General features: G+C 36.6%; 1 protein-coding gene across 1 annotated transcript; it reads right to left on the bottom strand.

The window, feature by feature from the left end:
- Nucleotides 1-1008: 1008 nt before the first annotated feature.
- On the bottom strand, nt 1009-27833 carry Abhd5 (abhydrolase domain containing 5, lysophosphatidic acid acyltransferase). Its single transcript, XM_027932334.2, has 7 exons — nt 27749-27833; nt 17458-17543; nt 13896-14268; nt 6771-6925; nt 5828-5939; nt 3830-4016; nt 1009-3255 (listed from the first exon to the last, which is right to left on the bottom strand). The coding sequence occupies exons 1-7, from the start codon at nt 27793-27795 to the stop codon at nt 3166-3168; spliced, it is 1050 nt and encodes a 349-aa protein (XP_027788135.1). The 5' UTR covers nt 27796-27833; the 3' UTR covers nt 1009-3165.

Raw genomic sequence — 27833 nt, 5'->3', positions numbered from 1 at the left:
CTTACCAGTGAAGAAGTTCATGTGGAGTTTTAGAATTGCCTTTAGATTGAAGGATAAATTCATATTTAATTATTAATCATTAAAAAAATTCTACCCACAGGGATTTATACTTTTCAGAGTACCTGTTTTCTCCATCTCACAATAGAATGTATCACCTAACTTGGTTTTCCCCAATCTGACAAGAAATAGTGTCTTGGTAGTTTTGATTGGCACTTCTCTTATGATGTATATCTTCATATATTTAAAGGTCATCTGCAGCATGTTATTTTCTGCCTATTGTCTATTTATAGCTTTTGCTTATTCTTTCAGCTTCTTTCCAAAGTATAAAAATTCCTTAACTGGAGTTTTTTGTGATGAATGTTACAAATACCTTCATTTTTTATCCTGAATTTGCTTATTTTGGCCAGAGGTTTTCATTCTTGCAATAGGGTCATTGATCCATCCAGATTTTATTCTTGTGTACAATAAAGAAATGCATTTAATTTTTTTCCTACATGGTTAGCCACACTTGCCTCAACACCACTTTTAAGTGTTTTCCTCCACAATTGAGATGCTACCTTTATCCAATATTAAATTCTTAGACTTTGTTTATAAAATAATATCTAATATCCATTATGCTTTTCTAGAGTTCTTCTGGTTATTCTTGTTTCTTCTTTTCCAATAGCATGGTACAGGACAAAAACTTCCTGTTCTGGTATGGCCCTTTAAATATATATATTTTAAAAAAATATATGAACATATTTCAAAAATGTTCTCTAATATTCTGAAACCAAGCCTAGGTAAGTTTTTTTTTTTTTAATTAGTTTTAGGAAACCAAGGGGAAGGAAAAAAAAAAAACAGAAATTATCTTTAGAAAACATGGGAACATGTGAAAAACCACATATATCAGCCATGACACTTGCACACTAGAGTAGCGTTCCCTCAGGATAACAGCGTTTACAGAACGCTCACTGGATCAAAGGTCAAGGAATGGCCCACGATAAACACTCAAGGAAATATACAGCTGTCTTATTGCAACTATCATAGTAAAATTTATTCTATAAAATAAAATACAATGTGCATAACTTAGCAAAGATCAAACATTGAAAAAGATTTTTTAAAAAGAAAAACATTTAGCACCCACAGTATTTTAAAGAATTCTAGTTTGTGACCTTCTCTGCTAGTACAATCTTTACAGAATTAGATATACTGTACCCCAAGGTTTTCAAATGAAGAAAGTTCAATCAGTAGTAAACTTCACCAGATACTTGGGTATATCTTTCCTGAATCACTTGGCACATCTGTAGCCAGAAACCCCACTTAGTAAGTGAACCAAGGAATTTTCCTTCAAGTTGTGGGACCAAATTCCCTGGACAAAAACCTTCTATGAGAGAAACTGGCATATTACTCAAGTTATTTGTACTATTGTCAGGTTTTAATTTGTCTATCTGAGACACTGACTAAATAGTGAAGCTATTTTTGTTCTTAAGGTAGAGAAACTCACCCTAGCTTTCATGTTGTCATATTGAACTAACCTAGTTAATCTGATGAGTGAGACAAATGGTTCATTGGAAAGTTGTTTCCATCTTCTGTGTAGTTCTTTTACAGGGGAAATAATATTGAAAACATAATTTTCAGTTCCTCTGGCAGTTTATCAACAGCATACAATCTTACATTTCCTAATGACTACAAACTCCCTAATTAACCATCTAAAAAATACAATAACCCAAACCATTATTTGTTCTAGTTCACTGTCTATTTACATAGCCTGCCTTTCTCCTAGACAACAATGTTAGCAAAACATAAGGCAAAGATGCCTTATTGGTGACAATTATACTCAATTTTATTTTGTTGAGGATTTTCTCAGCAGCCAGTTAGCACATGGAGCTTTTTCACAGTTTCAAAGTTTTAAAACTCATTTTAAAACTGCAAGACAGTGCCACACTTGATGATAGTTACTGTCAAATAGTATAATCAATGTTATAGATTTTTCACAATATAAATGCAAGTCTGCAATGATTTAATCAACACAATACTCAATAAAAACCAAACCCAAGTGTGAGCTCACTTCTGGTGCCATGAGACAATAACAGCACCCATTTTTTTATTTTAGTGGTAAAAATGCAATCCAGTTTTAGCACCCATCTAAAGAGGAGATGTTCATGAAAATATGATACGACATGGCTTACTGGAAGGTAACAATTCTAAACTCCCCTGAAGTGAGGAAATCTGTCCTAGTTGCTGCAGCCTGGTTCCAGGAAAAGAATAACATTAATGGGAGGAGAAAGGGCTGGATTTTTGGTTAAGAGATTCAGTATTTGAATCCCTTAAGCATTAATGTCATTCTTCCTTAAAAGTACAGAACCGTGTCATACACAGAAGGTTCCCAGGAGTGATGCTGTTGCAGTTTGTATCACATTTAAAATGCCGAACATGGGGTTTGCAGCTTTAAATATAAAACAGAGGAAAACCAAAAAATTAATGCTAGTGATTAAATCCCATACTTTTAACTAAAAACCTATTTTGTCACTCCATTTAATCTTTAGAACATCATTATTATAATTATTTTTCTGTGCTAGGGTTTGAACCCAGGGCCTCCTGTATATTAGGCAAGCTCTCTACCACTGAGCTACATATCCAGCACTTGTCACACCATTTAAAAATCAGGTGAAGTAGTCTAAACAACTGACAAATTTTTACATAAAAAATAAATTGAATTTGAATTAATTATATCAGTTATTAGATGTGGTAAATACAATCAGACAAAGAAAATCAAGTGCACTTTTATAGTATATAACATAACAGACCCAGAAACCACTTCTTTAAATTTGTAAAATAGACTGCAATATTAAAAGTACCTGACCAGCAAAGTTAGGTAAAAATGAAAAAAATCTTAATTGAAAAATTACAGATTTTCAGTACAGAGGGATAAATAACCTTTTATTTAAAGCCATTAAATTTTGAGTCTCTTGTATATTTCAATTTTGTGTAGGAGAAAGGAAAGTGATTCTTCTAGAAGGCACTAACGGGTTTAAATGTGCAAATGGCTTTAAAAAGAAATGTGCAAGATGCAGTCAAGGAGACTGCCTGGTTCTTGGGTTGCATTCCTCAATCTTCATCGTACTGTAGATTATTGCTCAAGAATTCTATCAGTCAACAGGTGTTCTTACAAAGGCTTCAGTGTGTTCAGTCCACCAAGCTGCAGATCTCCTTTACTTTCTGGTTGAACTCTTCTGGTTGATCTGCATATACATAATGCCCTGCCCCAAGAATAGCCTGGGGAAAGAAAAGCAGTCATAGTCAGTGTGCACAAGCATTTATTAAAACACAGTGATATTTAAGCAAGGAAGCTTAAAAATAAAAGTGAGACTCATTAAAAAAAAAATAAGGTAAAAGAATAAGCAAAACTGAGCTATGGTTAACTATCAAATATTGCCATCCAAAAGATTTAAAAGTAAATAGAAAAATCTATTTAATCTTAATAAAATTTTAATATCCACCCTCCCCCCAGGAAAAAAAAAAAAACCCAAAACCCCACTCTAAATGACCACTAGTGAATGAGCCAACAGAGAAACGGAACAAAAGGAGAATGTTCTGTCTTGAGGGTGCGAGTTAGCAGAGATGCTACTGGACCAGTGTTTCTTTTAGTCTCTCTATAGAGACCAGAAAGCCCCTCAAGAAAGGTAATTCACTGTTGGGACAAGAAGATCTCACATGTGAGATCAGGTCTCTGATTGAGGCTGCAGGTACAGTTTGCTTGTGAAATTATTATGACCCAAAATCTTATTTAAGGGAGAACATCAGAGATTTCACGTACAACTGAAAACTAAAAACCAAGCCACATACTTACTATCGTCTTCACATACGAATGTGGTCGTAATGATTGGATGCTGGTGCCAGAATTGCCATCTATGCAGGATCGGGCGCCAAAGATCACTGAAACTGGAATGTCAGGGTGCATTTTACCAATTCGCTGAAGCATTGGCCTTTTTGCCCATCCATAGGGAATAGTCATATTCTTGAAAGCTGTTTCACCACTTTAAGGGGAAAGAAAAAAACCACATTGCTTAACTTTTGGAGATGAATATGCTTCTCAGTCTCACCTCTATCAAAGCACATCCACATTTAGCTTCTCCAGCATTTAATAAAAATCTCAGAAATATCACAGTTAAATAAAGAACATATTCTTGCTAACTCCCATGATAGGTCCATTTCTGTCATTCTTTTTTAAATCAAGGATTGAACTCAGAGGTGCTTAACCACCAAGCCACATCCCCAGCCCTTTTTTATATTTAGAGATAGGGTCTTGCTGAGTTGCTTAGGGCCTTGCTAAGTTGCTGAGGTTGACTTTAAACTCACAATCCTACCTCAGCCTCCTGTGTTGCTGGGATTATAGGCATGCACCACCACGCCTGGTCATTTCTGTCATTCTTAAAGGACTCAGCATTGTTCTGAATTACCTTTTACAAACCAAGTTACATCATAAGAAAGACAACAATTGAGGACTACACAGGCACATGTAATCATGAAATGAGAAGGAGTATAGCGTAAACCCCAAGCCCACATAGGAAAACCAATCAATGTTCCTGAACAGCCCCCTAAAAACTGCTGTAACAAGTCAATAAAATGTATAGACTTTAATCACCAGACCTGACAGCCTAGTGAGTCACAAAAACTCTCTTGAGGATTCCAAACCTCCAGTCTCCCTCACTCTTGGCAGAGAAATTCTAATCTTCTTTATTGAAAAGACTGAGACTACAACTACCAATAGCTGCCAAGGCCTCACTCTGTTCAATGAAGCAGGTGGACATATTTTCTTCCGAAAGTGAGAGAGGATAAAAAAGGAAGGAGGATGTTTCTACATCTAGCCTCTCAGCCTTCTGTCCAGTTCTTAGTTTTAGGAAAAAAAAATGAGGTAGCATGTCTGTGAAAAAGTGTGGTTCATGACCAACCTATACTAGAAACTGCCTGAGGTATTTGTTCAAGATGTAGCCCAGAATTGCTCAATCAATCTTAAAAATAGGCTCCCCCAATAATTGGTATACCACAAAGTACAAGAATTGTATTCTTCTCTTTGTATTCCATTCTAGAAACTCTAGAGCTTTGTCTTCCTACCTCTCCACTATCTTTAGATTACTTTCTCCACTGGAACCCTGCACCCAACATCCATCCATAAGTCATATGTTATAAAAAAGATGTTTGGCCCCCTGTTTTCTCTTGCTACTATGCACACACTTGTATATTTTCTCTCATCACTATCAATATACAGGCAGAATCCCTCCTCCCCTCCACCCAACCCTCACTCAGTCCTTACCAACTGCAGCCTTGTTTCTCATGCTGATGTGCAGATGTTAAGAGTTCCTCAGTAAAGGGTGCAATCATCAAGTGAACTTGAAAACTCCTACATAGCATTTCCCATGAACTTGGGAAGTTCAATACCCTCAGGTATAGTAAAGTTTCTAAGAAGATCCATGGTGCAGGAGACCATTTACTTTTGTTTAAACAGCACTCCTTTTTCTGGTGGAACATTTATACTATTTGGGAAATATTTTTTTTAGCTTTCTTAATTCCCAGCCCAACCACCTCCTAAAATGGAGGATTTCTAAGATCGAGGCTTCTTCAACTTATGCAAAAAAGCACTTTAGGGAAAGAAAGTACATCTTATTTTTTTAATCCCCCATCAGAACTCAGAACAATGTTTTATATAGTGGGCACTCTATTAATACATGAGTAATTAAGAAGTATTAGACATTTTTCCTTTTAAATTTATTTAAATAAATTTAAAAGGAAAAATTCAAAAACAAAAAAGTTTGATGCACACACAAGTAAATTTAGAATTTAACCTTACCTTGGAGTCTGTACATTACAATGGTAGATGTATTCTGTCACAGTGTCATCTTCAAACATTGAAGAATACTTCCGTTTGAAATCAGGCCTTAACCGCTGAACTAGGCTTAAACCTATTTAATAAGAAATAAAAACATGTATATTTTTAAGTTATAACTTATAACTAAATAATATAGAAAGTTTTAATGCTTGCTCATATAATAAGTGTTATGTGTATACACATCTACATGTGTTCAAATACATATTTTAGGTGGGAAAAAGCACATTTCCTGGCAGTTGTTCTCAATTTCCCTAAGGGAAGTTTAAAATAAGAATTAAAGAGTGCTGTATATTGACTTACAGATGCACTTTAGGAGCTCAAAAACACATATGTTAGTTTTCTAGGACTTATTTTTGTAGGAAAATGAATTCTTTAAACATGACCAATGAACAGAGCAGTTAGTACATAAAATTAACATACTAACTTGTATCCCCTTCAGGATTACAACACACCAGCATTTGCACCAAGTGAAGTGGGATACACAAATATTTCTGTGGGAAAATAAACTCAAGAATTTCTGTTTGGAACACTGTAACACTCCCTGCTGAGGTCATTCCTGATGCCACACTCCTCTTGAGGAGTGAAGCAGAGGTAAGGCCCCAGGGATAAAGGCTGAAGAGCAGATGCCTCTTCCAACCACAACCTTTCATTCTGGGGCCTAGCCCCCGGCTAGTTTCTCTCTCTGTACCAACACCCACTATTCTGGCAAGGTTTTGTTTCTTTAGTGACAATTCCTTCCTTCCTTCCTTCCTGTCTCCAAAGGAATTACCCTACTCCACCAACAATTTTATGGTGCAGTTGATACTCTATATCATCTCTGCCACCCCCACTACAAGCAGGGAGCATCTGCCTCTTAAACTGCTAATCTATAAACCTTCTGCTTTCCTAGAATATGAGCACTCACCAAAGGGTCCTGCAATCCTGAGGCCAGCTAAAGGGTTAAAGGGGGTCAATGCTGCTCCCAGGGCTCTGATCCAAACTGGAATTGGTCTGTCTTGATCAGCAAGGTCTGGTCGCTCAGGAAAACCCCAAGGCTCCACTAAAATGAGATGACTAACCCTGTTGAGGAAAGAACAGACAAATTCATTTGGTATATCTACCCTAAACCTCAAAGAACTAACAATGTATACAATAAAGATAGACCACTTTCAAAAATGTTCATGTTAAAGAGAAAACTGATTGCTAAACTGGTTATTACACATAAACTCTTGAGACTCAGTAGAATTTGAGAGATATATGGTAGAGAAAGGACTTAATTTTAAAATATTTAAGTCAATAATAAAAGATGTGTAAAAGCAGAGCACAAAACTGTATTATTTGAGAAAAGAGGTCACTTGTCTAGGCTACACTCTGGCAGATGAAACAGATCAATAACCACTCAGAAAAATCGAATGATTCCATATATCTTGGGGTTGACACTGGAGAAATGACTAAAGATCAGTATCGTGCTTTAAAAAAATAGCCTCAGATACCAACAATAATCTCCCGTGAATCAATCATTCTAACAATTTTAAGAAAAGTCAAAGTGGGTTCAAAAGAAGTTTAAGTGAACTTTCTCACAAATGTAAGAATGATGTAACATGAAGAAAAAATGTGTCCTTTAGTTTGTTCCTTTTCACAAGATTCCAGATGTCCAATCTATCTACCCTACTTGTGACATCATGACATACTGGCATTACATTCTGTTTCTAATCCTTTCCCAAATTTCTTTTTTACTCAACAGATACATTAATTTCATATAAAAATATCTCATTAATAGCTTTAATTTTTCCATTATTAAATTTGTTCATAATGAAGAAAAACCAGAACTACCAGAGTACTTTCATGTGGCTGTCATGCTTTTATATATCATAAAGATTCTAAACCAAGCACAAAGGTTTTCTGATGCAATACAATGTTCAACTGTCACCCAAACATCCAAATGCCCGCCAAAATCTCCAGAGGATGAACTGACAATGATTCTAAAATCATAACTGAAACAGAAAGAAATTAAAACGTCCACAGAGAGCATTATTCCTTATATCAAATCTTTTATTATTTTTGTCAGCACATGTAAGGATCAGTTAGTTTTTTACTTTGATTGCATTTTTTAAAACGGAAAGCTTTAGAACACAGACTCAGCACAGAGCTCCATGGGTCCTTGGGGAATACTTGGTTCAATCACAGATGGGAAGGAAGCTGAGACATATCTTCACGACCTGCCCTAGAATACAAAGCTAGTTAAGGTAGAACTGGGGCTAAAACCCACATTTTCCCACTCTAGCATACTAACAGATGGCAACAAGTTACTGTTCAGGCTTTCTCTCCTCTAGGCCAGCTCTAATAGGGGACCCTAGATTTCAAAGAATTGAGAAGATTTATGGAATATAATTATGAATCTGTGTAGAGATATGTGACATAAGAGTTCCATATATTTGGTGTGCTTTTACAGTTTAAAAGATTTTATTTGTTTGTTGTACTGGGGACTGAATCCAGTGGTGCTCTGTCATTGAGCTATATCCCCAATTCTTCTAATTTTATATTTTGGGACAGGGTCTAGGTAAGGGGCAAGAGGAATTGACAATCAGCCATTTAGCTGTAAGCAGCAAGGACTCAAGTTGGGAAATAGCCAATATTATTCATCACTGAATTATCTGCTAAAAAGAAAAATGAACTCTTTATTAAAACATACCCTATCCTAAAAGATTAAGTTTTTGTTACAAATTTGTTAAGGGATTCTATCCAGTCTTTTCTAGACTCTTTCTGACCTATTGACCCAAGAAGTGGGAGGAGAGAAGAAGGGAAGTCTCATCTTCCTCTAGTTCTGTTTTTGCTTTACTTTTTGCTTCTCTTGCTTAATATAATCTTCAAAATATCACCCCTAAGTAAAAATGTCATTTAATAAATTATGCAAAGCACACGTATACTAGGCAAATAACCTCTTCTTGCTTTTATAAAGGAGTAAATTAGCCCAAGAATTGTTCAATTCTGTGTCTTCAGAACCTAGCATGGTGCTTTAGCACATGGCAGATACTCAGTAAATGTGGATTATTATGCTTTCCCACATTTTCTTTTGCTCTGTATCTATAACAATATACACATCTTATAAAGTATAATTATAGAGTAAGCCTAAGAGTTGGTCTGGCTCCCCAGACGATATTAGAATATTACTGGTGATATTTGTTTTATTAATCTCACAGGCCATTACTTATTCATGGTTAATAAAATCCACTTTGAGGGTAAAGAGCCAGTCTGGTGTGTATTTTAATAAAACCATAATATCTGGAATAGAAAAATATAACAAACATAAGTATTGTCCCACAAAACTTTTGTTTTACACACACACACAAACACACACAAAATTTGTAACTGAGGATTGTGGTCAAAATGTTTAAAAATAATTTTTAAAAACTCTACAACTAAATCTAAACTATATTTACATAACTATCATCTGCTTTGACTAAAGGTAAAAGACCTCATAAAATGATTCTTGTTTATTTTTTGTTGTAAGATTTTTAAATAAGCTAAACCATGCAAAGCACTTAAGTTGGTGGTTATCAAATGATAAGTATCCAGTAAATGTAAGCTAGTTACGGTAGCAAAAAAAAAAAAAGGGAAAATTTCTATAGTAGAATTTATTCCAAGGGACACCAGAAGATAGTGGCCAGTCTGGTGAGCAAAATGTCATTTAACCTCATCATTCCGGAAAGCCTAATCACAGGTTTTGGCTCACAGCTTATTAGATACTGAACCAAGTTCCCAGGCTATCTTCTCCTGCACCCTTAAAGATTACCTCCTCACTTCGTTTTAATGCATACCTAAACTATGACAATTACCCACATCCTACTATCGAATATTCTATAAAGGACACCCTGATGGAATTCTTACTTCACATTTAGGATCAGGAATGGGTCTAACAACACAGCATATGTGAGTCATCTTATCAAGAAATCTTGATCAAGAACTAGAAACCGAATTAAACTACAGGAAAAAACAATGAACCAGTAGAGCAGGAAAAAGAGAACAACCCATCTGTTTTGAAACACAGAAAGGCATTCATCTCAATATTAGTCATTAGAATTTTGTCTTGAGTTTGAAGATGATGAGCAAGTTACAGCTTTAATGAAAAAGCTGTGGATAACACCTGCACCAAAACACTGGGATAAGATTTGATTTTGTCTAAATGCTAACAAGGGTATATAAATCTGACCTTCATGAAATTCAACCACCAATTAGACATAATGCAGCAAAAACAATCAGTCCCCAAATCGATTTATGGAACAAGGAAAGGAACAAGGGAAAAGATCTGAAAGAACTTAAGTCAGTGCACAAACAAGGCATTCTCAGAGAAGTTACATATCCCCATGGGCTGCAGTCCACTGCGGGTAGGGGGACAGGGAAGGCCTGCAGAGAACGACCTAAATTCCTTCAACTCCAGGTCGAGTGGAACAGCTTTTCTTCTCAAGAGGACCCAGCAAGAATTGCTCTGCCCAGGTATGCATAATCAGGAGACAGAGCCAGGCAAGGTCAATGGGAAAATATTCAAGATAAAATTATCTGAAAACCTTTTATTAGTGAAGAATGGTTATAACCTACTTATTTTAACTTCAGACTGGATCTCTGCTAAACATTTTCTAAGTTAAAAGTTTCCAGAATCTCCTTTTCCCTAGGTTATAACCAATATCTATAAAACATCAACAGTCTTTGTATAAGGTCCTGAGCAGCAAGGGTAGAAAGGAAGGGAAAAGGAAAAACTGAGCACACAGTTCAAAGAAAAGTGATGGTTATCTTTGGCTACCACTGCTGGCTTACTTTACCTTATAAAGAAGGTTTTACAGATGGCAGCCCAAGACACCTCATACAGTGAGTGGCCCTACTGTTTGTGACTCAGCACATTAATCTACTAATGAACTTGTAGATGGCATCTCTAGTTATTAGACATTGTAGCAAGACAAATGAACTAAGATTGTTTGTAGGGAGAAGCTTGGGTGTGTGTACTCATCTGAAATCACTTCCTAAGCAGCTCATAACTTTTCTGATTACAAGTCACACTGGCCTTTCTGGAATAGTCCAGATGTCTGCCTAGCACAGGGCCTCTGGAATTTGTCCCATTTGAGACTTCAGCTCAGGCAGTACTTCTGCAGGGAACTATTACTGCACCTCATGATCACGTCAGGTTCTCAACCCTGCCCACCTCCCTACACAGCACTCATCACAGCTGTTATACTACTATATGAACGTTTAATGTGCATTGCTTTCCCAACATAGTGTAAACTTTATACACATTGAGATTCTGGGCTTTGTTTCTTTCTGCTCACTCTAGCACATAGCAAAATAATGGGCATATGCCTGATGGATGAACCAATGAAAGACATGATGAAGCAGAGAGAGGTATTCCCTTAATTAGATATGATTAATATCATTTATTATAAAAAGACAGATGTGGGCTGGGGTCGTGGCTAAGTGGTAGAGGGCTCGCCTAGCATGTGCAAGGCCCTGGGTTCAATCCTCAGCACCACATAAAAATAAATAAAATAAAGGCATTGTGTCCAACTATAAGTAAAAAATAAATATATAAAAAAATCTTAAATTTGATATGAACATTTAAAAAAATTAAAAAAAAATAAAAAGATGTGATGTAAAATGTTTTTTGAGGGGTACTGAGGATTGAACCCAGAGATTCTTAATTACTGAGTCACATATGCAGTCCTTTTTATTTCTGATTTTGAGACAGGGTCTCACTAAGTTGCTTAGGGCCTTGCTAAACTGCTGAGGCTGACCTTGAACTAGCAATCCTCCTGCCTCAGCCTTCCAAGTTGCTGGGATTATAGGCATTTGCTATTGCACCAGCAAAACAAATTTGTAATATGAATGGAGCTCAGCTAACTCTTTAGACATTTTCTTTTTAAAGAAAAAGAATTAAAGCAGAGAGAGAGAGAGAGAGATAAGAGGTGTAGTGAACAAAAGAAATTATCTGAATTCCACTGATCTCCAAACCCCCCTCTTTCCCTTTCTTCTCCCCCAAATCCCCAAATCTTTCTGAAACTCAATTCAAAAATTCATTTTAATCTCATGACAGCATAATAAAAATGTCACCTGGACCAAGAAAAAGTAGGATGAGACATTTAGAGTAGTTGGTTCTGCATTTGCTTTGTTGATACAAAGTCAACTGCTTGATAGCAGCAGAGCTATTATGTGTGTGCTAGAGAAGCTGTCAACTGTGTGCTCAGTAGTGGAGTCAAATTGAAGGAACACCAAATGCTAAACCTCACTTCCAGGTTAACTTGAACACATATACTTGTAGTATATCCCACATAATTGGGATAGAGAATGTCATCATTTTGAAACTAACTTGTGTTTAATAATTTAAGTTTTATGCAGTTAAGGATATAGCCTGCAAGGTCCAACACACTCTAATTGAGAATAACATTTTGGTGGCAACCATAGGAATTTAAGACATGCTAATTATTCTAAGCATTCTCACATCCATCTATTCCTACTACTTAGTGGTTCTTGTTCCTCAGATAGTACTCAAGTTTTATTTCTAGCATTAAGTACATCACTGGCTCTGATTTAGATACTTGTTGCTGTTCTTTTTTATTGACAGTTTTTAAGTGTTCACTCTGTTCTGGATCTCTGCAGTCTCCCTATTTCTTTAGAGCATTTCATAATTGAAAATGAAAATCTTAACAACCGATCTAATAATCAGTAGGTAACTATAAAGGGCCAAAATTCTAAGAATTAATGACCAGCATCTAACCAATAGAATCCCATGTCACCTCCTGAGATACAAATACCACAACAGACATAATAAACACCTGATAAAGAAAAAAACAAAGAAAGGCCAAGTCCCACAAAAAGCTCTGCTGTCTCACACTAGGAAACTATCCACTTCCTTCTCCTCCTTTTCCAAAAACATAGCTACATGTTTATCACTAAGAAAGAATACAAAAAGAGAATAAGCCCAAAATGCTAATTAGGAGAACATTTGGATTTCTTTTGAAAGAACAGAACTGCCAGTTGACAAGTCTATTTCTATCTAGCATATACAGAACTGTAATCTCTCTACCAGGTATTACTGCTGAAGTTTAGCTAATGCATCTGTGGAGAAACAGTATCTCTGCCAAGAGGAAGAAAACCTTGGCATACAGGGCTGCTGCCCCACATGCCAAATGCTGTGTAGAACTACGTACTCTGGAGTTATACAATGGGGTGGCCTCATACACAGGTGTATACAGGCACTGGGAAAATGACCATCATCCCATGTTTCACTCACAGACCTCAAAGTCAAAGTCTGTTGCAATTCTGGATTTAAAGATTAGATTAAATGGAAAAATACCTTGGCAATACAAAAATGTTGATATTTATTTTTTTTGTTTCTTTCCAAAAGATAAGCAAAACAATGATGTTTTTCTTTGATTTTCTTATACTCAAATGTAACCTCCTCTCAGAGTAGCAACATGAATAGGAAATAGCACAAAAATCTAAGGTAAAGAAAGGAAATAATGCTAGAAAGGTTCTGAAGCAAACATTCATTAATTCAATGACTGAAATACAGTTCTATAAATGAGAAAGGTCAGGGAATTTATCAAAAACCATGCAAAATACACTATGAAGGAAAGTAAAGTTTAGAGGTTACATGATTTGCTCCAAGCCACAAAGATAGCACAGTTCCTAGATCTTCAACTTCTAACCTTGTGATACCCATTCCAACTTAGAAATGGTTAGGAAAAGCCTGCTAGATCCACAGGTTTAATGATGATAATAATAATAAATAATAATATCACAATAATTTTGACTTGTGGCTTAAAATCATACATTAAATTTTATACATTTCTAAATAACAACTATAGAGTCCTTTATCAAACTTACCAATGTATAGCTTATGTAATAGGAAAATCTGACATCATTATTTCAGCTACTATACTAGTCCTTCAAGAGAATGTTCATCTTGTAAGTCTCAGACAACAATAATCACCAAACATGGAAACCAGAGACCAGCACTTAGAAGCCAAGGTGATGATCCCTCTCTTCTGTCACCATCACTTACCTTGATGGGTACTTCAGTGAGTAAGCAGCAGCCAAGAACCCACCCAGGTTATGTCCAAGCAGGATCATTTTGTCCAATCCTAGGGCACATCTCCACTCTTCAATAGAATCCACAAACTGGTTCTCCACTTCTTCTGCATCACTGTCAAATCTGGGTCTACTACTCCGTCCAAAGCCCAATAGGTCAAAAGCATAGACTGGCCTATCGGTGCAAAGATCACCAAAATTCAGTGCCCAGAGTCCAAGACCTCCACCAAAACCATGGAGGAGAACAAGTGGAGTCTTATTTGAAATACTGTGAGAGAACTTCAGTGTCCATATTCTATTTCCATTAGATATACGAACAGGTTCCTTTTTGTAAGTGCAGGGGACACCTAATGAAAACATAAGAGAAATTTTGTTTAGTTTCATCTCTTTTTAAGAAGGATATACTCAAAGCATAAAAAAATTAGTAATCTAGAAACCATGTGGTATCTAATCATATGATTTTAGCCTTTACTGATTTAGCCCTAAAAAATAATAAGAGATTATTTTATTGAAACAAGTAATTTTAAATTATCAGACAAACCTCAAGCATCCATGGTCAGTCTTTGGCAAATCATATTACCTCTCGACTTAGTATTACATGCAAAGAACTTGATGGTCACTGAGCCCATTATTTTTAGAATGCTTGATTAGCAGACAATAACAAAAGAATTCCACCTTGAATTTGTAGAAGATTTGCGGAATTAAGCACTGAATGTTGAAGTCAAGTTTGAAGGAATAATGAAAAGATTCATGAATTTAGACAAGGATTTCAGAAGTCCATATTAGCTGGGAGGGTGGTGCACACCTGTAATCCCAGCTACTCTAAGAGGTTGAGTTTCAAAGTTCGAGGTCAGCCTAGGAAATTTAGTGAGACTCTGTCACAAATAAAAAACCAAAAAGGGTTGGGATGCAGCTCAGTGGTAGAGTACCTCAAGTTCAATACCCAATACTGTTAAAAAAAAAAGATATCCATATTAAACACTTAACTGAAATATTAAGTCATCTCAATGCTTAGTAGAAAAAAAGGTGAGAGGGTATGTATGGTAGGAACTCCTTAGCATAAGGCATCAGGCAACATGAGTTCAAGTCTAGCACTGTCCAGAAAGTGTAAATAATCATGATTTCATAGAACAAAACTCTTACTTTTGTTCAATACCACAAGACTAAAGACTATGAACACTCTTTAAAATGAACTATAGATGAAACTAAATCTGAGATTCATTTACATTAAAATATCAACTGAATAACTGCACTTTATATTCCTTAATTATTTATGCATATTTGTCTGTAGTAGACAAAACAAGGAGAACCAGGAGTTTCCGCTCTTTAATCATCAAAGAAATAATCACAGGTTTTGTATTCACATAATGGTGGCAAAGAAGAAATCTAGCATTCATTCAGAATATTCCCAGCTACCATGCCCCTAAAGGGGGGGGGGGTGCCACTAATTTAGAAAAGGAGGTGATCTGGCATTAGTATAGAGCTGAATCACTTCATCATTTTGAACACAGTTGCCTGAGTATTCCCATAGAAATTATCTGTAATGTCTAGTAGAGAGCTTATCTCACTGTATTAGTTGCTTGCCTTCATGTCTGATATTGGAGCAAGGACCAATTCTCATTCCTATTTGCACCCCTAGTCCCAGGAATAGGGAATCAATGTTTGTTAAATGAATTATTGAATGTCCAGCACCCTGTTTAATCTCCTTACAACAATTCCTTATTTTTGTAAGCCATAATGACTACTTTCCCAGTTTTGTAGAAAGCAAGATTATCTAAGTATATAAAGTAGAAATTAATTTTTATGTTAAAAATTCATGTAAGATGGCTTCCTAGGTGACCCAAATTAGGCACTGAATCCCCAAATACACATCAAGAAAATTCATTAACGGTAAACAGGACAAAAAATAGGTGTGAACAAACATCTACACATATGTACAAAATAATCATGTATGATTCACACTGTTAATCTATTCTCCTAAATTGCATCACCAGAAAAAAACTGGACAATAAATACCACTGCTTAAAACTATACCCACCTGGGAATGCCCTAACAGTAGAAGTTTGGACAAAATTTCAGTGCTCATAAGAAACAAACAAACAAAAAAAAAAAAGGTTTCCACACCAGTATAAACATATAACTAAAGCATCCTAGAATTCTAGAGTTGTAAGTACTCTATGGATAATCCTACCATAAGGTAAGAAATAGGAAGATTAGTAAAGTGGCCCAAGATCCTGTAGCCAGCGGTGGCTGATGTAGGCTATGTTATTCTAATCTAGTACTTGTTTTATTATACTATGCTCTGTAATATCTAGAATCTGTTCTTCTTCTTTTTTTTTTTTTTGTTATACATGGACACAATATCTTTGTTTATTTATTTTTTATGTGGTGCTGAGGATCCAACCCAGGGTCTCACACGAGTGAGGTGAGCACTCTACTGCTGAGCCACAACCCCAGCCTTAGAATCTGTTCTTGAAGTATATAGTTGGGAACATCTGAAGGGTCTTTAAGATCCTCTGAGTAAGTCAAAACTGTTTTTGCAATAATAGTAAATTTTCATTTGCTGTTTCATTCTCATTTTCTGAGAATATAGTTTTCTAGAGATTTCATGATAATTGTTACCCAAGAGACTGAATGTAGAAGCAGATATTAGAATCCAGATGCCTTATGTTAAGCCAGATAGAAAAGAGACTTGCAAACATATAAACGATGTTAATTTCTTCATTACATTTTTGTTTGTGGAGAGTAGCTAATTTTTTTGTAACTTATTTTAACTTGCAACAGATTTATTATTATTATTTTCAAATAAATTAATGCATTAACATTTTCAATTATTCAATTTCAATTTCTAATATGGTAAATATTGGTAACAATAACCTATAAACAAAGCTCTTTGGGGTCCTTACAAACTTAAGGAGGTGACTCAAAACAGAGTAGGGAGGAAGAGCATGAGAAGAAGAATACCACTAAACAAGGAAGAGAGGTGGGAGGGAATGGGAGGGAGAAGGGGAATTGCATGGAAGATGGAAGGAGACCCTCATTGTTACACAAAATACATACACCATGGTGTGAGGGGGAAGGGAAAAAAAAAAGAGAGAGAGAGAGATAAGTGTCACAGTAGAATGGGTAGAGAGAGGTGATGGGAGGGGAGGGGAGGGGGAGATAGGGAGGGCAGCAGAATACAACTGACACTGGGATTGCTGTATGTATACACATGGATATATAACCAATGTGATCCTGCAATCTGTACTTGTGAAAAAATGAAAATTCATACCCTATTTGAATACAATGATATGTCAAGATCATTGTATTGTCTTGAGCAACAAATAAAAGAAAATAAAAATAAAATAAAAAGAGTTTAAAGTTGAGAATCACTGGCCCACCACATTTTGGCACTTGCTGATGACATAGAAGAGGGAAAAAGTTATTTTGTTAATAGCTAACACACCATAGAATCTTATCTCCAGTTTTAGGCAATACAATATATTGGATCAATTTTAGTAAATAGTTCTGAACTTTCAAGAAGAAAACCTTACATTTTAACATTTTCTCTTCAGCTTCTTTAAGGTGTGATGTAGATGTAGGGCACCAGGTGGGGAGCCAACCCGTTAGCCATCCTGACCTAGAGCACCAAAAACAAAATGCAAGTAGGTGAGTTTATGGTCTTCTCAACTCTCAACTATTACACACCCAGAAGAAAAGCAGCAGTGGAATCCTATATCTCTGTGATAGTGAGCTACAAGTGACACAAGTCATCTAATAGGTATAAAGCATTGTAGAAAATATTGGGAAGCAGATATGCAACTTCAGCCTGTGTGTATGTCTACAAGTAGATATCAAAGTCTATCTTCAAGGACAGATTCCAAATAATACAGTTGAGGCTAAATGGGGCAGAACAAGAAAAAACAAAAAAGCATTCCCTCTAATCCAAGACAGCCTCTTGATAAAACATTTAAAGACTAAGTAGGTTTCTTGAATGGCAGGTTCACAGCAAATGCTGTGATGGTAATTGCCATTGGGGTTCAGAGAAGAGAACCCTTATTAAAAATCAAAGTTAAAAAGAAAGAGATTCAAATCTCATGAGAAAGAGTAGTAACATACCCTCAATACAAATGCAAAGAGCTGCCTGTGTACAATCTGCCTAGGGTAAACTAGATAACTATTAACAGAAAAACAAAAGAGCTTTGGGTTTCAGTTAATAGTAGTTGAAAAAACAATCCAGGCATCTTTCAGAACACAGCCAAAGAAAGAAAACAAAGAAGAAGATCTGAGGCAACAGGTAAAGAAAGATGTAGAGCGACTAGAACTTACACACTTTGCCAGGATAGAGTGAGCCTTCAACTCCTGGCCTGGCAGCAGCAGACCAAAAGCTTATTGGAATAATCTGAGACAAGGTAGAGCTTCAGTAATCATCTATCTGACTGTTGACAAGGGCTGGGTATGTGGTGGAAAAATAAGAACTTTCTGGTGAAAGAAATGTTAAATAGAAGAGGAAAAGTGATCAATAACTAGAGAGATGAGAGATTAAGAGCCTGAACCCCCTCTTGGCAACAGTGTTAGAGACAAGAACACTTGGCCAAGGAATGCTTAAAAGCAAAACACAATGGATTTGGTGATTAGCTGGATATAAAGGTGTAATAAGGATCCCCAGTCTTCTCAGGGTGCCACTATAATGATAGAGAACAACATGAATAAGAATAGGTGTAAGAAATGTGTTAAATTTTGGAAAGGTTGATCTAGCACCCAGCTTTTTCTAAGCTTTGTAGGTTCATCCTACATCGCTTCCTTTCTCTGTAGTCATTCTCTGGATATTATATACAATAGGTACTCAATAAGTAGTGCTTGTTGAATGATTAAGTCACTTACAATCCAGGGTATTCCCAGTGTGAATTCTCCCCCTCACAGATGTGAAAACACTTGGTCCAAAGGTATACAGCTAGTAAATGACACAAATAGAGACTTCTAGGTCAATTCTGAGCGACTCCAAAGTCCTTTTTTTCCTCAGATGATTTCTGTCCTTAAACTGTCTGGGGAGTTGTCCATTATGCACAGGACAAGGTCCACATTCCTTAAGTCAGCACAAAGGATCCTTGACAATCATATTTTTTCGGTACCTCATCACTCCCAAAGCTTCATACTACTGCATGTCTCTTTGCCCAGCTCTTCCCTCTACCCAGAATGACTCACCTGTTTTGAGATTCCGTCCCTGACTCTGATGCCAAGGGCAGAGGTTTAGCCCTTGATACAGAGATGGTTACTAGTGCTATGGTTATTTATTTACATATTTGCCTACCACACTGAAGGATAAGTCAATCTTCAGAGTCATCCATACAGCCCCAGTGCCAAACACACTAACTAGCTGATGATCATGTAAGGGCTTGAGAATTGTGAGCCTCTGTCATAAGAAATAACAGAAGTGAAAAGAAAGGCAGATGGGGTTCATTTCTACAGGCAGTGAGTACTTGAAGTACCACAGGTTCTTTAACATAAATAGCATACGGACAGGGCATTTATGTTAAAGAAAATAGAATAACAACAAAAAAGTGCAGATATTAGGTTCTGATCACCTTACTTTACGTAACACACACACACGCACACACACACTGGATCAAAGGACAACACTATAAGTAGATGTACTTGTTCAGGCTTTTATAGCCAAGCAGTTGTATTATGGCAATAGTATGTACAGAAAAGGTCTGAAGAAATATAACAGCCTGTATTATAATAAGGCTCTACTCTAATGTTCTCTGCTGTCAGTTTCAATCCTTGTGCAATAAAATAAAAAGATGCTAAGACTTCTAAGTATCCCTTGCAAATATTACCTATATTTATCCTCAATGTATAAACACAATAAAAAACATTAATTAGTCTATTTATAAACCTATTTACAAATTATCTAGGAAAAAGATTCAAGGCGTCAGCAATTAATTTTTCAGTTCATTCAACAATTTTTCAGTTATTGAAAAACTGTTTAATAAACAATTAAAATTTTAAAGATCATGACCTTTAGTGTTTTTTTTTTTTTTTTAAGTAAACTATCACGGAGCTGAAGCTCCTTTGTCTTTGACCAGTCATTAGGTCTCTGACTGTAACAATATGATCTAGCACCAAAAGGAAATTACTTAAAACTCAATCTCAACAACTTTCTTAAGCAAATCTCTCTCAAAATCATCGCTTTGCCAGAGAGAATCAGAGGTCAGTTAGAAAAAAAAAAAAAAGTGAAATGAACTGTAATCTACTATTGCTCCAATTGACATCATAAAGTTGGAGCAAAGAAAACACAACTGCAATCTTTGTTTCAGTCTTTAAACAAAATTACATCCAAAAAATAATTCAGACTCCGAATACCTCTGGTATACAAGGTACTTGAATTTAAAAAGTTATATACTAGTCTATAATATGGGAATTAGGGCTACCTCCACCAACTTACCACTTATCACAAAATGAACTTTCAAAGGATGGGACTGTCTGCCCATGATAATAACCAGCTCAACTCAGAGTCTGTAAATCAACTCAGAGTTTGTAAGTCTAATGCATTAATTTAAAATTAGGGCTCTTTAACCACAAGAAGAGGGGCCATCTCTCTTCATGTGCACAGCAGCCTTTTCATCAAAGCATTTTTTAAATGTTTTTTCTCAAGTATATTTAAACTGAAAAATCTATTCTTAATATAATAAAACATTTTGTTTTCATTTGTAATAGAACACTTTTCCCCTAAGCCCTGACAATGTTTCTGTCCAGGTTTACTTTAACCAGATGATAAATGTTTTATAGAAACTGTCCTCTACCTCTGTCTTAGAGATAGACTGCAGGATTGAGTGTTATATGCCTAATAGGTTCAAAGGAACACTTCTAAAGAGTGAAAAACAAAGATCTATCTTATCCACCCTTTAGCTCTTGCCCTTTGTTTAAGGCTTCCCACACCTTATCTTCCTACATCCGTTGCCTCAACCCTCTAAACTAACCCATCCTACCCTACCTCCTATCTTTGGTTAAGTTAACCTCACTTTCAAAGACCTCTGCTGCTTCCCACTGAATCTTCTATGCTGTTCAGTGTTGTTCAGCATTCCCTAGACTGAGCATGTGGAATACTGGAACCAAGGACATGAGACTGGAACTAAGGACACAGCCTATCATATTTCTAGCCATTCTTCTGAGGTCACAAACCTTAAAGTAAAAATTTATATGGTCTATCCATAAAACAGTGAAATAGATACAGGACTGCCTCCTCATAGCTTTGGGGGGTGGGAACAGAAAGACAAAACCTAACTCCTCTATTTTATTTAAGCAGATAATCAGTAAGCACTATCATCCACTGCAGAGACCCAGATTTCAGGAGATCGAAGTATCCACTGTAATATGAAAAAAGCCAATCACCACAGAGACTGTAACTTTCCAAAAGTAAACATCTGTAATACCAAGGAGGCTTAGGAATGTGTCCCAAAAGGATTCCTACACAGCCCATCAGCTGGCCCCTAACAAGTATTACTAGCAGGGCAAAAGACCCAAGCCCTAACGCATTCAATCAAAAACCAAATAAAAGTATTCTTGCTTTGTAACCACTGTAGCTGGAAACACAGAAAAAAAATTAATAAGCAGATTTCTGAGTTAAGGAAAACTTTAAAAGACCACATTAGAAGTGATCATTAAGGAAAGTCAAATGAAATGTGCTGAACATATTAGAGTGCATTTATTTGAGAATCTGATTTTAAGTATCCTGAGTTTGAGAGATGAACACCAGTTTTTTCCCCCGTAACCTTCTACCTAATCTTTTTTTGTTTTCCAATATTATTAACATTGTACTTGTACCCCATGCCATGAACATTTAAGTTTCCTGGTAATCCTGTTTTGTTCTCCAAGACATCTGACTAGATATCTATAGTTATTACTAAACCTGAATTGCACAATCTATAAATATTATGAAATAGTGAAAGAGGTTTCAAAGTATTCTGAAGAAAATATACAGAAGTCTGGCCAATTTCCACACACTCTTGGCCACTTAAAATAACATCGCTAATCAGGTTATAAGTAAAAAGGATTTCATTAGATTATAGTTTTGTTTAAAATAGCCTCCAACACTATACTGGTACAGTCAAGAAAAAAAAATCACGTAAGTTTATTATTGTTCTCTACAAACTAAACTAAGCACACTAATCCATCTCATTTAAAGCAATCATGAGGTTTTGATTTTTATTATTAATATATGGATTAATTTGAAGTGTAAATATATGTGTTCTGAATAATCCCTCAACCAATAAATAATTGAAAACTTTCAAACTAGAAACTGTAATACAACTAAAGGTCTTCTTTCCTGGGAACTGACTTCTTAAATTCTATTCTTAGGAAAGAGAAAAAAACTGTCTCATACAACTACAACTTAAGTGACTAACACACCATTTTATTTTAGACAAATGATACTTAAATGATTCAAATTATCACTGGCCATCATATCAATGTCAACACAGACCCTCTAATTTTAACACATTACTTAAGAGTTTTCTAACTCCACCCATCCACCACCACTTCTAGTTTATTATTTTAAAAGACCAGTGTTTTATTTTTTTATTTTTTTGAGAAAGAGAGAGAGAATTTTTAATATTTATTTCTTAGTTTTCGGCGGACATACATCTTTGTTTGTATGTGGTGCTGAGGATCGAACGGGGCCGCACGCATGCTAGGTGAGCACGCTACCGCTTGAGCCACATCCCCAGCCCAAGACCAGTGTTTTAGACAAGCCATGTGCTGGTAAAATCCCTCCCTCTTCCAGCCAACTGTTTCCTACCTTCCCTCACACAGCAAAACAGACCATTCAAAAAGTCAGACCTTTTCATGACTTCACCTTCAAACAAACCTGAAGCAGCTACATGTGTACATTTACATTTACATTTACATAGCTTAACAAGTCAGAGTAACATTTCTTTGTTAGTTCTAAAATAAACTTATCCATTAGATAAAAAAATAACAGTGTAAAATCCTGGGTCTCAAACAGAATAGTTATTTTTAATAAAATCATGTCTCCATGCATTTATTTTGATAACTCACAATCAGAGTGAGGATTATGGAACCATGTTTTGATTAGACTAAAACTTAAGAGTTTTAGTCTAACTAAATTTTTAGTCTATCAGTTAGTGAAGGCTATTTTTAAGCCAATATAATGTTTCAGAATAGCTATTATAAATACTACAGTTCAAGCTTTTAAAGACTCCATCAAAAACACTTGTAATTCTGAAATATTTATCCTGTGTTGCTTTTTATTAAATGGATCACTCCTGGAACTTTACAATCTTTTGTTTAAAAGACTTTTGTCACAGGACTAAAATCTGCATTTGCTGGCTCGTGATTGGCATTTTGGAGAGCAGGCACAACAGTGAGGCATGGGTTGGTTCAACTAAGGTCAAGAAATAGAATCCTATTCCCATTCACCCCAGTACAATTTAATTTCATGATCCTAAGTGTTGTCCTATTCAAATTCAAACTTTTCTGTATATCTTATGATGAAAAAACATAGGAGTTTCTTAAACATTTTGCAGCTGTGTGAACTATGTTTTTTATCTTAATGTTTGTATCAGCATAAATTTACAATAGTTGAAGTGCTTAATTAAACAAAAATGTATTGAAGCTTAAAGCCAATTTAAGGTCTACCAGACATATATGTAAGACAAAAGCCTTGTTCTCACTGAGCTGACAAAACAAATATATAATAAAAAACTATACTAGGAAACATTGATATAAGTGTCATAAATAAAGTTTAAAAAAATACTAAGGACCTTTAGAGAAGGGAGATCACAATTGTTTGAGGTTAGAGAAAACAATGTTAAACAAACCATAGTAAAATGAGAGAGGAGCAAGGGCCATTTTCAGGACTCAGAAACCTAAAGCTTTGCTAAAGTACAGTACTCAGGGAAAAAGACTCAAAAGCCAGGTGGGAGGGCTGGTATTGTGGCTCAGTGGTAGAGCACTTGCCTAGCATGTGTGAGACACTAGGTTTGATTCTCAGCATCACATATAAATAAAATAAAGTCCATTAACTACTAAAAAAATTAAAAAAAAAAAAAAAAGCCAGGTGGGAGCTGCATTGCCTACAAAGAGCTTTAAAGTCAGGTTAAAGATATATAATAAAGCCACTGTGTGTGTGTGTGTGGGGGGGGGACATATAATAAAGCCACACTGTATGTTACTGTGCTGCAAACAGGACTGGTCCTTTTGGAAACATAAAAGTATCTAATGAAATGAGCTATGCTAAAAGCCATGTTATTGAGTTTATAATAATCCAGAGGAGGAAATAAAGAGGGTCTAAACCAGGTGGCTCCCAGGTAACAGTGTGACTAGAAAGGAGAGATACATTTAGAATCCAGTGGACTTGGTAAGAGATTTGGTATTCAGGGGCAAGGGAGGGAGCGAAGGAGAATCAACAGTAATGTCACAATTGTGATTCTGGAAGATCAGAAGAATGTATCTACCCTAAATACATAAACTAAAGAAAATAATAAACAAAAGAATGTAATTTTCCTAATAAAAGTAGGGAAGTCAAGAAGAACTGCTGATTTTATATTATCTAGTTTAAGAGTAAGTACAGTACAAGTAAGGTCCAGGTCTGAACACATTAAGTTTAACAAATCAGATGTAAACATCCAACAATTAGAAATGGCACTAGAATATAAAGAGAGATGTGTCTTCTCCACAGATGAGACGGTTCATAAAATGAGTAAACAAAGTAAAAACAAAGATGAAGATAGACTCTTGGAGAATAAAAATAGTTAAGAGAACCTAATAAAAAAAGTTTACTGTTCCCATCAAGTAAGACAATAAGCAAAATGTCATAAGAGGTAGAATGTCTAAATCAGAGTTTCAAAAAGAAGTAGCTATCATGGTATCAAACACTGAAAAGGATCCAAGAAGAAAAGCTGAGAAAAATAAAATGCCAATGGGATGTGGCACTGAGGAGTTTCTTGATTTTTAAAGTCAGGTGGCAAAGGTTACAAAAGGGGAGATGGCAGCAGGTGGAAGGAATAGACTATAATAGTTTTGTTTTGTTTTGTTTAAGATAAAAGAGAGAAATCCACTCTTCTAGCTCCAACACAAAGAACTACATTCAAATTCTGAAACTAGTGTGATGCTTGCAAACCAACTGAGGCATGGAGTAGAGAGAAAAATCCTTTATTTATATTTTATTTATAGCATTTAATGATTTTCACACTGTAAATACTCCCACCACAGCCCATTTCAAGCTGCTGATGGTTGATCAAAATGTCGAGAATTTAGCAATGGCTTGTGCTGCAAAATTCTTAAAAATTTAACAATGGCTTGCTGGCATAAATCAACTTTAGTATATCTCTGCAAACAACCCATTTTATGGTCTATCCTGTAAATGAGCTATTCTGTGACAACTTTCCTCTAAACTTCATTGATATTTATTAATTTTCTGGGACAACCTTACAGCCATTCACAGAAGTCTATCCTGCTCTTGTTACATATCACTTTCTCAACTGTATTGCAATTAAAAAGATTGGATATTGAAAGCAAAAATGGCTCCCCAGCAGGCCCATCTTCACTTAGAGCCACAAAGGAAAAGACAAAAATTATACACTTCAAAAAACTGTCAGATGACTGTTTTATAATTGTTTCATTTGTTAATGTTATCTCCCCATCTGTATTGGTCTGTTTTCCATTGTCAATAAGATAATATCACAGACAAAGTTATAAGAAAAGAAATATTTTGGTTCACAATTCAGGAGACACAAGGTTAAAGGGCCTCATCTGGTGTTGACCTTCTTTCTGGAAAAGTCTGGAGTGGCACTGAGAATCACATGCCAAGAGTCAGGGAGTACAAGAGTATACAGTATGTATATGTGTCTGATTTCTCTCTTTCTTCCTATAAAACTACAAGGATACACATCGGGGCTCTACCCTAAAGACTTTTTCTGAACCTAATCAGTTCCCAAAGGCCCTACTTTTAAAATCATAGACTGATTAAGTTTCTACCCTCTTAATATCTCATGATGCAGATTAATTTCAACATGTGAAGAAGCCTTGTAGGACACTCAAACCACATTCAAACCAATACACCACCTAAACCCTAAACATCTTAAGTCTAGGATACTTGACTCAAAACAAGAGCCAAACATCCCATCAGTCCCAATCCAAGTGAGAAGCAGCACAAATATGGGGGAAATACCTTAAACTAAATCCAGACAGCTAGAGGAAAGAGGTTCCAACCTAACCTTATTATTCATGGGTGGCAATTTCAACTGCAAAATAGGAACAGGAATACCTAGGATTTTAGGTTTAATATGACCAGTAGGAACAGGAACATAGCATTCTCTCCCTTCTTGGTAAAGAGTGGACACTGGACATTGCTCAAGTGTACTGCCAAGAATACCAGGGAGGCCCACCTCTATTCAGGGACTATAGCTCATCAGCTGCTAATGATTTTTAATGGTGTGCCCTCAATGACCTCCAGCCATCACCAAAGCCATATATCCTTTTTTTTTTTTTTTTTTTTTAACAGCTGTGTTCTGGACTCTCAAACCCTACAACAACATCAAGACTACAAAGTCCACCTGTCAGAAATCTCCAAAAGAGCCAAAAATGTTCGGACAAACCTGATAGGAACACAAGATACCAGCTGGATTCCTACTTGCCATCACATGACATTCATCAACTCATCTCTGTGTAACAAGGAAGTTCATTAATAAAGCAAAACAGTGGACCCTATCATTATATAAACAAAACTCAGAGAAGAACCTAGTTTCTAATATTTCACAATTTCCCCCTACTGCAATCTTTCCAAATGCCCCTATCTTCATGATACTCCATAATCTATCAGTTAGATTAGGTTTCTTATAAAAATTCCTCCACACATCTAAAGTAGAACTATTGTCAAAATATTTAATTTATAAGGGAAAAGTACACAACTTTACTCTCCAACATAAAGTACTAGTCTGGAGAAGCAATAATCTTTATGGTAATTAAACTTTTCCAACAACCAACTACTCCTCTTCTACACACAACTGCATGAAATTAGTTGTGGATATAAAAAAAAAAAATACTTAGTCTACCTCTATCAAAACACCTTCACATCAGATGTGCCCTTCACCTTCTACTTTCCTACACTTGCGAGTCTTTTTTGGAGTTAAGCGCACGCGCACACACACACACAAACACTTTTCCAGTAAGGAGAGCGGGGCTTGGAAGTAAAGGATCTACATTTGAAAGATGAATTTTCATTGCTGAACTTATGGAAAGAAGGGGTTAACCTTCTTTCCATAAAGTCTGAAGTCAGAACTCAAAGCCACACGCCCACTTCCCAGACCCCTTTCCCTGGACACCCCAATTCCCCGCTTCTCAGGGGCTGTTTCTCCAGGACTGCGGAGGAGGCACCGCCCCCTTTCCCCCGGTTTTAGGGATGATCCGCCCGCGGCACCTTCCGTCTTGCCTAGCTGGACCCAGCACTGCGCGAACTTCAACACCCAGAGGCGCTAGGAGGCGGACAGTGACTCGGGGACTGGTGCGGGGACGACCGATCACCGCTGTCCATGCCGGGCCGGGCCAGGTTCCATCGCGGGTCCAGAAACGCAGCCACCCAACCGCCTCGCTGAGCTACTTACACAACAGCGGGCGGCCCCAGGCGCAGCGGGTCACTTCGGACGCCCCAGGGGCTGGTGCTGACCGCGCCCGCCGGGCAGAGCTGCGCGGGGTTTCACGTCAGGGTGCCGCGCGGACGCGCATCGGACTGGACGAGGCCGCTGCCCGGCGTTGCCAAGCTGGGGACAAGTCCTGGGCGCTGCCCGAGAATCACGCACCCTTCTGCCGGCCGTACTTACTTACCCCTGGCTGCTTTCGGCGGAGTCCACCTCCTCCTCCTCCGCCGCCATCGCCGCAGCGCAAGAAGCCGGACAAGCTTGGAAGCCGG

This window comes from Marmota flaviventris, chromosome 1 (genome assembly GCF_047511675.1).
Source record: "Marmota flaviventris isolate mMarFla1 chromosome 1, mMarFla1.hap1, whole genome shotgun sequence".
In the NCBI taxonomy this organism is placed as follows: Eukaryota; Metazoa; Chordata; class Mammalia; order Rodentia; family Sciuridae; genus Marmota; species Marmota flaviventris.
The sequence above is the reverse complement of the archived record's forward strand: the minus strand, read 5'-3'. Positions and strand labels throughout refer to the sequence as shown.

Bases quoted from the DNA above. Each gene is read 5' to 3' on its own strand.
- Abhd5 (XM_027932334.2), bottom strand. From the start codon at position 27,795: ATGGCGGCGGAGGAGGAGGAGGTGGACTCCGCCGAAAGCAGCCAGGG. The intron at 14,269-17,457 runs GTAAGGTTTTCT...TGTTTTCATTAG, and splicing joins TGAAGAGAAAATGTTAAAAT to GTGTCCCCTGCACTTACAAA. The intron at 5,940-6,770 runs GTGAGTGCTCAT...CTTATTAAATAG, and splicing joins CAGGATTGCAGGACCCTTTG to GTTTAAGCCTAGTTCAGCGG.